The sequence below is a fragment of the Spea bombifrons genome, chromosome 9, assembly GCF_027358695.1.
Source record: "Spea bombifrons isolate aSpeBom1 chromosome 9, aSpeBom1.2.pri, whole genome shotgun sequence".
Taxonomy (NCBI): domain Eukaryota; kingdom Metazoa; phylum Chordata; class Amphibia; order Anura; family Pelobatidae; genus Spea; species Spea bombifrons.
This window is the reverse complement of record NC_071095.1, coordinates 21,579,493-21,591,992: the sequence shown is the minus strand read 5'-3', so window position 1 is coordinate 21,591,992 and position 12,500 is coordinate 21,579,493. Positions and strand designations below refer to the sequence as shown.

The window sequence follows — 12,500 nt, the reverse complement described above, 5'->3', positions numbered from 1 at the left end:
TATATATACCGTATTTGCTCGATTATAAGACGAGGTTTTTTTCAGAGCAAATGCTCTGAAAAATACCCCTCGTCTTATAATCGGGGTCGTCTTCTAATCAGACCTCAAATAGAGGTCTGATTAGGAGACTAAGATCCAGATCCCCCACACCGCTGCAGGGGACCTGGATCCTCCTGTCGTCGCCATCCCCCCCCCACACACACACACACTTACCGGTGCTTCCGGAGGTGAAGTTGGCAGCGGGGGTTTGTATGCGTCCGTCGCAAATACCTTCCCCGACTGTCAGAGTTCAAGAGTTCCTGATCTCTGAGAGCCGGGGAAGGTATTTGCGACGGACGCATACAAACCCCCGCTGCCAACTCCACCTCCTTCCGGCTGCCGCAGAATGAGACGTCAACCCGCTGCCCCGGCAATACAGCAGGAAATTGGAAGCACCGGTAAGTAAGTGTGTGTGTGTGTGTGTGCGTGTGTGTGTGTGCGTGTGTGTGTGTGTCATTTCTGGAATGCCTTACACCCCTATATGCCACTCTGGCACTTAGGGGGTTAAAAGGCATATTATGGGGCAGAGTGGCATATAGGGAGGTATAAGGCATTTCAGGAGGCAGAGTGGCATTAAGGGGGCATTTAATAGTGCACTCTGCCTCCTGAAATGCCTTATACCTCCCTATATGCCACTCTGCCCCATAATATGCCTTTTAACCCCCTAAATGCCAGAGTGGCATATAGGGGTATAAGGCATTTCTGGAGGCAGAGTGCTCTATATAATGCCTTTTAACTCCCTTAATGCCACTCTGCCTCCTGGAATGCCTTATACCTCCCTATATGCCACTCTGCCCCATAATATGCATTTTAACCCCCTAAATGCCAGAATGGGATATAGGGGTATAAGGCATTTCTGGAGGCAGAGTGGCACATAGGGGGTCAAAAGGCATACCATGGGGCATAGTGGCATATAGAGGGTTAAAAGGCATATCATGGGCCACAGTGCCATATTGGTGTGGCAAGCCTGGGGGCAGATGTGCGTAACTGGGGGACAGGTTGGAAAATACAAGAAATAAAAACAAAAAAAAAATTTTTTTCTCAATCATAGCTTTTATTAAAAAAAATAGTTTACATGAATTAACATTTACTGGTAAAACTTTTTTCCTTTAGGGTCGTCTTATATTCAGGCTTTTTCTTTTTTTCCTAAGTTAATATTCAGATTTTGGGGGGTCGTCTTATAATCAGGGTCGTCTTATAATCGAGCAAATACGGTATATATCTACACACATTTACTCCAAGGTTGTGTATTGGGGCATGTGCGCTTACACCTTCATGTTTATTGTTAACAGCTTACATTCAGCATGGATCTAGTTTCCCCAGAGTGTGTTCTTTCCGATACTGCTGCTTTAACTCCGCTCTGTACCTATTGCACCATCGCAAAAAGGTACATTTCCTGTCTTTGGCCTATGTAAAAGCATTATTACACATATCTCATCTACAGACACCAGACAAGCCAGAAGGCTTGTTGTTGCCGCCTCACAAATCTCATGGTGACGCCACAACCGCAAGGGATTTTGGGTAGGTGCATGCAAACAAGGTCAACAATGATCACCTTTTGCCTCTAGATCCACTTTATACATGGATCCCTTCAAAGTAATTGCCCGCTGCACAGGACAGCCCTCGGGAAGAGGTGTAATAGCCATTTCACCGCTCGTGGACAGCTGTTTCATCCTTGATGGGACTCGTCAGCATGAGGTTGTCTCGTGTCTGTAGATGACTGTTTAATAATAATGCTTCTACTACCCCTTCATTTTAAGCGGAAAGGTTTTCCATCATCACTTATGTAATAGTATTTCTTGGCTAACCCAAGCCTCAAGTATTAAGCCAGTATCGCAACCTCATGCTGACGAGTCCCATTAAGGACAAAACGGCCGTCCACGATCGCTGATCTGGCGGCTGCATCTCTTCCCGCGTTTTGTCTAAAGGCTGTCCTGTACGGCGGGCAATTACTTTCAAGGGATCCGTGTATAAAGTGGATATAGAGGCAAAAGGCCATCATTGTTGACCTTATTGGCATGCGCCTACCCAGAATCCCTTGTGGTTGTGGCAGCACCGTGAAATTGCTAAGGGAACAGCAAGCCTTCTGGCTTGTCTGGTGTCTGTAGATGAGTCTTTCTTTAATAATGATTCGACATAACCCCTAGATTTTACTACAAGGGTTTTCCATCACCTTTACCCGCCATAACTCATGCCATGGTCTTTCTTTGGCAAAAATACACAAACCTAAGAATTGTTTTGCCGATCCGTGCGGGCTACAAACTGAAAACATTGATTCTAATAACCCCGCCGTTCAGCCATAGCCCCCTGGTGCTAAAAGGTTAGTAACGTGTGGTACTTTTATGCAGCTGCGGACACACAATTCATCAAACTGCCTCGAGCTTCACATCGCACATGCTAATAAAAATACTTTGATTAAAATCAAAGAACAAACACTGCATATTCTTCAATTAAGTGTCTGGAGACCGGTGGAGATTCAAAAATTGATTATTATAAAAAGAGATCAGCTTTGCGGTAATCTAATCTCGCAGGCGTTTGTGCTATGAGAATATTATGCTCTCCTAATCGAGGAAAGAAGGCATTACCTGGACCAGGTCGCCATCCACATTCAGGCGGATGTACAGCGGCAGCTCCTGCAGGGTCTTCAGCAGCGCTCTGGAATCCAGAAATACAGCCAGAACCTACAGAAAAGAGAAATAAATACATATTATTTTCCCCCTGCCATACAGCTGGTTATATGACATGCTAGAAAACGGGTCATTATTTCACTAAGTATACATAGCTCTTTCATCAGCATCATGTCACATATCCAGTGGCATCTCCAGCTTTCATATTCAGGGGGTGTACATGGGGGGACAGGGACCACAGTAAGGGTGGGGGGGGTTTATAAAACACTACATATACAATATACATATATATATATATATATACCGTACTGGCTCGGATGTAGGCCGCCCCCGTATATAGGCCGCACCGTACAAGTTTGGTGCTTTTTTTTAAGAAAAAGTGTTTTTCTTTAAAAAAAAACACAAAAAAAACATGCTGCCACTCTGTCTCCCCCCCGAGATACACTGCCACTGTCCCCCCCCTCTCGAGATATGCTGCCACTATCTTCCTCCTCCCCCCCCGAGATATGCTGCCACTCTGCCCCCCCCCCGACTTACCAAAGCAGACTCCCGCAGCCAGTGACCGTCCGCACGATGCGCTTAGACAACCTCCCGTGCCGGCACAATCCCCCCCCCAGTGAAAAGTGCTGGCAGGAGAGGCTGTCTCAGCGTACCAGAGAGTAGAATGCGGGTCCCCCTGCACCGCTGCGGGGGATCTGTATCCTAACCCCGCTGCCTGCTCGTCGCCCGGGACTGCATGTCCCAGGGATCGGGCACTAGACCCTAAATATAGGCAACACCCCCACTTTAAAGACTTAAAGTGGGGGGAAAAAGTGCGGCCTATATACCGTATTGGCCCAAATATAGGCCGCACTTTTTTCCTCCACTTTAAGTCTTTAAAGTGGGGGTGCGGCCTATATTCGGGGTCTAGCGCCCGACGCCCGGGACATGCAGTCCCGGGCGCCGGGCAGGCAGCGGGGTTAGGATACAGATCCCCCGCAGCGGTGCAGGGGACCTGCATCCTACTGTCTGATACGCTCAGACAGCCTCCCCTGCCGGCACTTCCCACGGGGGGAGTACCGGCACGGGAGGTTGTCTAAGCGCATCACACGGACGTTCACCGGCAGCGGCGATGCGCCGTTGCCGGTGAACATCCGCACGATGCATTTTAACCCCCCCGACTTACCAGAGCAGACTCCCGGGTGTCTTGCAGGGCCGGCGGAAGACATCTACGCAATACGCGTATACAACTTCCGGTGCCGGCACTTCCGCTGAATGCCGGCACCGGGAGTTGTATACACGATGTGCATAGATGTCCCCCTCTGGCCCCGTAAGACACCCGGGAGTCTACTCTGGTAAGTCGGGGGGGGGTGACAGAGTGGCAGCATATCGAGGGGGAGGACAGAGTGGCAGCATATCTCGGGGGGGGAGAGGACAGAGTGGCAGCATATCTCGAGGGGGGGAGGACAGTGGCAGCATATCTCGGGGGGGAGAGGACAGAGTGGCGGCATATCTCGGGGGGGGAGAGGACAGAGTGGCAGCATATCTCGGGGGGGGGACAGAGTGGCAGCATGTTTTTGGGTGCTTTTTTAAAGAAAAAAAATTTTGCTTTAAAAAAGCACAAAACTTTTAGGGTGCGGCCTATATACGGGGGCGGCCTATATCCGAGCCAATACGGTATGTATGCATTACACATCCGTTTTTAAATACATAATAAGTACTTAGCTCTTTAAAGGAAAACCCTTGCTTAAAATATGATTTTTAAATAACAACTCTTATTTTTAATGCTACCAATATATATATATATATATATATTAGATACATATTGGACCCTAACCAAACATTTCCTTGGACCCCGTTCCACACTCCCTTGCATGCAATCGCTCCCTCCGCTACAACACCAAAACAACAACTGATTTGCCACACTGACTGCAGATCAGGGGAAGACTCCCTGTAGTTCAGGTATAGATCAAAGAAACAACTCATGGAAACAGCACATGCAACTGATTAAAACATATAAGCCGTGTATTTGCCAGTATACATAAATAATGTATAGAAACGTAACATTGCAGGTATAGATCTACAGAACACACAAACCCAGCGCTGAACGTATAGATCACATAAACAACACATGACAACAGCACTCCAGAATAACACACAAAACAAACAGCTTTGCGGGTATCAAACAATTGCAATTCACATAAAAACTCTGCATTAAAAGCTATAGGTAAACCACCCCTAAATTACACGCATAGATCACAGCTTGCACACCCCCAAAGCCAAACCTGACATCCACACTGTACACATAAAACCAGACTAGCACCCAAACAGGCCAGAATGAGTCAACATTGTCCCCAAACACCAGAGCGTATGCCATCTTTCTCCCATAAACACACTGCCGATGCCATCTTGCTCCCCAATGCTTATACCATCTTTGCCTTTTTGACAAATCAACTATACACCAATGATTCACACAAACACTTTTACAGTCACTCACTAATTCACTTTCATTCACACAATCAATCATTTATTCTTTCACACAAACTATTTACACATATTCAGTAATTCGCTCACTTATTCACACAATCCATCCACACATTAATTCATTTATTCCCTCACTCATTCACACAATGCAGCCACACATTAATCCATTCACTCTCTCTCATTCTGACTCTTTATGTCAATGTTCTTGCGACCCTCCTTTCTCACTATCTACCGCCTCTCCCTATCTACCCCTTCCTCGCTATCTACCCTCCCCCTATCTCCCTATCTACCCTCTCCACCATTTGAAGTTCACACACCTTGTAAAAGTCCTGCAATGAGATCACGAGGCCTCTATCTCCCTGCTCTGCCGCGGTGCGCAACCGACACAGAGGCGAGTGAGAGGCACTGAGCGGTTGCTGAAAAATTATTCCTGACCGACCACTCGGCGCCTCAATCTCCACTCCGGCTGCGCCAATAAAACAGGAATAAACAGTGGCACAACATAACGTATGGGGGGGGCCATAGCCCCCCTCTGGCCCCCCTACCTATTCCACTGCATATATATCACACTCATTCCCCAAACATTCTCTAATCCTCCTTCCTGCAAGCATCTGATTCTGCACACTTACAAATCCAGATTTTTCTCTCAAAAAAACATTAGACACCTGAAGTCTATTCCAATCCAAAAAATCATTTTGATTGCCAAAAACAAAGTGTACGAGAGAAAAGGTAGAAGACGAATACACTTAAAAAACAAACACTTTATTTCAACATTTTGGGGACGCTGCAGCACCCGGTTTTCTATGATAACCTAGCGCTCGCTTGCTTCCTTCCCCAACAGCCAAAACGCGCTAGAACAAGCGATACCTGGAGTGAACAGGAGTGATTTCAACAATATTTTCCAGAAAAGCATGAATGCTCATTGCCCAGAAATAATCAGACGCCTTGAAATCATTGGGGTAACCCCAACATTAAAAGATAATACTCCCCCTCCTACGTTCACAAAACAAAAGCCATGCCTCCTGCTGACCTGTAAGCCAGGAGTTAACGTACATTGCTGGGACTGGTGTGTGAAACCTCAACAAGCAAACTCCTAAAACTTCACTCGACATTATGGGTGAGCTTCTTCTGCAAGACGGGCCGGTTTCTCTAATCGATGGGTGAGATCCGTCGACTGTCACCTCATTCCCTTACCTATGCGCTAATACTATCACTGCTCAATCCTTCTTGCAAGAGAAACGCACTAGGGTTGTATTGTTATAGTGCATACCTAAGAACCTGCAGGTCCTTCATAGTCCATGCAAACCTACAGTAAGTCTATAGAAAACAGCACAAGAAGGGATTATATGAGCCACTCGTATATTGATTGGAGAATTACATTACATACAATTACATACAATAGCTGGAGAATAGCTGGAGAATTAACTGGAGAATTACATTACAGGTTGCACAAGCAAGTGTCTCACGCTCATTGGCCACAAACAATATCGTCTCTGGGTGCTTCCTCTGATCTACTACTTGGAGATTCTCCTCCTAAGGTTCTCCGACGGTCCGCCCGACTTCTCTCGCCTCCCGCGTTCCACCCTGAGAAAATACTCAACGTCGCAACCCAACAGAGCAGAAAAACATTATCTCTGTTTGGCACGTAAATGCAAATAAATAGTGTCAATGGAAACATTGTCTGTTTGCGCCCCTGTCTGATTAATGATACGTTAATGGGCGCACTGAGGCGGCTTTCGACGCAGCTTGGAGATTTTGTTAATATATAAATATATAATACATCCAAACCGTGAGCTGAATAAATATAACTACAAAAAAAATAAAAAGATATTCATTAGGGCAGGAGCCGGTTGATATTGCTTTATATAGAACGATAAACGTCTCTCACAGGTACTACGCTTCTTCGGGACGAGGAAGTTGCTGGACGGCTCAGTGATTCCTTCGCAACAATCAACAACTAGAAAACATTCTTTCTATCACATTATTTGTATTAAAATGCCAGAAAGCAAAAGTATTAAAAGGCCCTAATAAATGAAATTCATTTGAGACATAATGGAATCAAAACATTTGCTACTGCAAACATTTGGAGATGAAAAAGTTCCATTTTATTCAGTGATCACATTATTCTTCACAATATTCTTGTAAGAAACTTTTAGTTCTTTATTAATTCATGTAAACTATTGTTTCAGCTATGATTATGACGACATTTTTGTTTTGGTTTCCTTTTATTTGCCAACCTGCTCCCCCGGTTCTGCGCATCTGCCCCCATGCTTGCAACTACACCCCCAAAATGCCTTATACCCCACAATTTGCCACTCTGACTCCTATATGCCACTCTGACCCATGATATGCCTTTTAACCCCCTTTATGCCACCCTGCCTCCAGGAATGCCTTATACCCCTATATGCCAGGGACATATCATGGGACATAGTGGCATACAGGGGATTAAAATGCATTTATGGAGGCAGAGTGGTATATAGGGGGTTAAAAGGCATATCATGAGGCACTCTGCCTCCAGAAAACCCTTATACCCCCTATATAACCCCCCCCAGGGCCAATTCAAGGCTCTGATGGACCCTGGGCAGAAAATATAATAGTGGGCCCGTCCTTCTTCTGCCTTCCCGCCAATTAAATGCAAAAACTGGGAAGTACAGAAGCTTGTAGTGGTGGGGGGGGGGCTTGCAGTTGAGAGCCCACTAGCCCTGTTGCCCCCACTACTAGCCTGTATTCCTCCCACTACAACCACTGCCCTCCACCCAATGCAGTGGGGGGAGGATAATGGATATAATCGTGAAAAGAGGCTGAGTGAAAATTCAAAACCTTGAGCAACAGGGAGAGGGATCCTTATGCAATGGAGGTCCAATGTGCTCTTGACTGGGTTCTTATTTTGCACATTTCAGCTCTAGTATTTAAAGCATTGCATTGGTAAGCCACAGCAAGCTCTCAACACCAGAGCTGAGAAGTGCCATTGAGGCCAGGGACAGGCGAGCGCTCCATCTCTATAGAATTAAAGATGCCACAGTATATGCAGCCTTCTTTTTAAATCATCTTCCTAGTCCACCACACCACCGCAGGCCCGCAGGTGGCCAGAAGAGGAAGAGCGGATGGGGCCCTACAGTCAGAAGGCAACTGGACGTGCGGCCATCTTCAAATTCCACTACCGCGGACCTAGGGTGACCACATTTTATTTCTGCCATTCCAAAACACACTATGACACCCATGAAATTACACACACAGATGTGTGTGTGTGTGTGTGTGTGTGTGTGTGTGTGTGTATGTATGTATCTATATGTATATATACATATATACATATATATGTGTGTGCATTAGACATGCATTTTTAAATCCTTAATATGTACTTATCGCTTTGAAGTAAAGACTCTGATTGAAATATGATTACAAAATCACAGCTGAACTGCTCCATTTCTTTAAAGTTACACCCTGCTGCCAATATATATTAATATTAGCCCCAACTGTCAATATATATAAATATTAGACATACATTTTATATTTATAAAAATGGACCCTATGCAAGTATTTCCTTGGAACCCGCTTCACACACCCATAAATATAGATAAAACCCCAGATCGCAGGTTGCACACCCCAAAGCCAGCCTTGGCGTCCACACTGCCCACATAGAACCTGACTGGCAACCAGATAACACACAAAAAACTTGCCATCTTTGTCCCCAAACAGCCCAGCACAAGTCAACTTTGTCTCCAAAGAGCCCGTCCTATGCCATCTTTGTCCCCAATGCACATGCACCCTCTTTGCCTTTCCACTAATCAATTATACATCTATGATACACACAAACCCTTTTACAGTCACTCACCAACTGACACTTTCATTCACATAATCATTTATTCTCTCATCTCATTAATGTATTCTCACAAATTCATTCCCTCTCTCATTCAAATCATTTAGCCACACATTATTTCATACTCTCCCTCATTCACACAATTCATCCACACACTAATTCATTTATCTCATATTATCTCAATATTCATACAACACTCTTCCTCGCTAGAAACCCCCCCTCCCTTCTCACAATCTACCCCCCCTCCCTTCTCACAATCTACCCACCCTTCTTATAATCCACCCCCCCTTTGCAGTTCACTTACCTTCCAGACGTCCTGCGGTGAGAACACAAGGCCTCTTTCTCTTTGCACTGCCGCAGTGCGCGCTGCTTCACATCATATTCCGGAGATCAGCAAGACACGCCTGCACCGCAACCGAGCTAGAGGCCTCCCGGAGGAGACAGAGTAGTTGCTGAAACGTTCAGGAGAAACGCACTGCGTCTCTCTCTCTCTCTCTCTCTCTCTCCTCCGCGTTAAAAATTAATATTTAAAAACCCACACTATGTGGGGCACGTAGTCACATCGTAGATGATTAAAAGCTCAGAGGGGGGCCCCCGAAGGTTAGTGGGCCCTGGATAAATGCCACTTTGCCCGCTGAATAAAGTGGACCTGCCCCCCCCAACTTACCACTGCTTCAGACTCCGCGCCACCCAATAGCCATGCCTCAGCTCTTCGTCCCACCCCTTTTAAGACCTGGGACAAAGTGCTGAGGAACAGCCATTGGGTGGCGCGGTGTGTGCACGCCGGCCCCTTTAAATTCATTAGGCGCCTTTAAATTCAGACCTGCACCCCAAATGGGTACACCCGCCGAACATTGCTTCCTCCGCCCCATGGCCACCAGCGATTAACCCCTTCGCCGCAACACAGAACCAGCATGTAGAGAAAAGGGGCTGTGACAGAATGACCTGTCATACAGGGCCGCGAGGTACTCAAAGATGGATCCGGCCTGGCTACCAAACAGGCAGGAACTCCACTGTGTAAACTAATCCCATAACAGGATTGCTACTAGGGGGAGATTCAGTAGCTAAAGGGGATTAAAGGTTGGGTTGTTTACCTGTTTAACAATGTTAACCCCTTCAATTCCAGGGGTTTTTGGTACCTCTCTTTTCCTGTGAATAGGGTACCCATATAAACTATATATTGTTTTTTCAAGGAGAGATAGAGCTTTCTTTTGATACCATAGTTGGATGATTAGCTGACATTTTAGAATTAGAAATTTAGTAAAAACTAGCAAAAATTAGAAAAAAACATCAGTTTTTTTTCCATTTTCCCTCTGAATCCTCACAAAATTAGGTAAAGAGACAGACATTTACATCCAGATTTATCAATTGAGGTGTCCTGACTTTAGAAATACCTAATTTATATAGATAGGCAAAATACTATAAGGTGTACATTACTTTATACAAAGCCATTACATTTTTACATTAGGTATGATGGGACTGCGACTCTAATTTGAAACAAATAAAACAAAAACACCCACACAGGTATATATTTCTCTAAAGCAGACAATCCAGCCTAGCCTATCAGGGGTATTTGGGCATTCTACATGCACCAATCACTGTCAAAGGTGGCCACAGAAATTAGTTCCTGCGCTTTTTTCACCAACACGTCTTAGTATTTTGTAGTATTCTTAGGATTTTTTGGACAGGGTATGTGTTACGACAGAGAAATCTATGCTAAATTGTTCAGTCGTCTCTCCTGATTGCAGAAATACCCCACATGCCATTTTTGGTGGTTTTCTGGACTTTACAGGGCACAAACGGAACCATGCACGTTATAGATTCCAAAAGTGCAATTTTCACATTTTGCTTTATTAAACCTATGTTTCATTTGGGGCTGCTTAGCACCCCCCTAATTATAAATACCCCCATAAAAGTATATATTTCTGTAAAGCAGACAACCCAGAGTATCTCATCAAGAGCATTTGGACAATTTCCATGCAACCAGTGGCGACTCTAGAAACAATATATAGGGGGGGCACACAAGATACCACAGTCAAACTGGGGGGGCATTAATAATTTCCAACATTAAATCATACCACTGAAAAAACACATATATATATTGCCAAAAGTAATGTGCTATGGAATGGTACTTTTGTTATTGGACAATACAATACTTGATCATTCAACATGGGAAGCCTGAAGCCACAATTTAGTACGACTAATCCTTGAAATCCTTTAAACACAATACTTTAACTTTTGCACTAAATGATTTCAGGTCCTAATATTAGATCCTGCTGCTGATATATATATATATATATATTAGCCCCTGCTGCCCATATATATTAATATTAGCCCCAGTTGCCCATATATATTAATATTAGACCCTGCTGCCGATAGCAGGTATAGATCAACACATTAACACACAAACCCAGCTTTGCATGTATAGATCAATTGAAATTCACTTGTGATCTCAGCACTGAAGGTATATATCAAACAGAATCACACATACAAATCCTGTATTTGCAGGTATACAATAATAATATATGAAACGTAGCATCGCAGGTATAGATCAAATAAATACATGGAAATAGCATTGCAGGTATTAATCAACTGATAGAACCTGGCCAGCACCCAGATAACACACATATGATTTGCCATCTTTGTCCCATATACACCCGGCCTGTGCCATCTCGGTCCCCAAGGCTCAAAAATCCTGCTAGTGCCATCTTTGCCCTTCCACAATTATACATCTATGATACACACAAACACATTAACTCATGCTTTCCCTCATTCAGACAATTCATCCACACATTTACTCATGCTCTCCCTCATTCAGACAATTCATCCATTTTAAGAAACTACGCCCCTTGGAGCTTCAAATGAGGGGCTACATGTATTTCTAGGACAAAAGTTGAGTGCACAAATAATGATGAAATATGTCACTTTGGCTAGAAAATGTTTTTTCTATCCATAGCGACATGTTCATTTGTTTCTAGCGCACTCCAGGTTTGTACTAGAAACACATACAGCCCCTCATTTGATGCGCCAAGGGGTGTAGTTCTTGCAAACGTGTACTTTTTGTGCCATAATTTAACTTCCTACATGAGCAGTAATGCCACGTCAAGGCTAATTACTGATCATTCACACGCCTTTCATATCTCCATTCACTCGCAGAAGCACACACCATACTTTCCATACATTCACTCACAGAAGCACACACACCATTATTTCCCCTTACAATCCCAAAATCACTTTTACAGCAAAAATAAGTTTTGCAGTAAAAATGCAAGGCGCTCCAGCGATGAGATGGTTACTCACGTACCGCACAGGCTAAATGGCTGATTTTAATAATATTTGCAGTTCATCAGGATTTCAAAAATTGCCTCCGTCTACCGTTGGCTAAATTTAACCCCGTGATCAAAGGGATCATGGGATTAAAAATTAGTATCGGCCATTTTTAAAAAGGGAATGTGACTTTTTAGAGCTATATGATCGCTGTAGTAACATTGGCTACCACAGTGATCATTTAGCTAGAATACTTAAACTTTTTTATTTTTTTTAAAGTTTAACTA

The 12,500-nt window shown here is 44.3% G+C and overlaps 1 protein-coding gene across 1 annotated transcript in view; it reads right to left on the bottom strand.

Annotated features, from left to right (window-relative positions):
- The window catches only part of AVEN (apoptosis and caspase activation inhibitor), a 174,837-nt gene that overhangs the window by 7,942 nt on the left and 154,395 nt on the right, over positions 1-12,500 (bottom strand). The window contains exon 4 of the mRNA XM_053474621.1: positions 2,625-2,720. Coding sequence (XP_053330596.1) covers positions 2,625-2,720 — 96 coding nt within the window. The remainder of the gene's footprint in view (positions 1-2,624; positions 2,721-12,500) is intronic.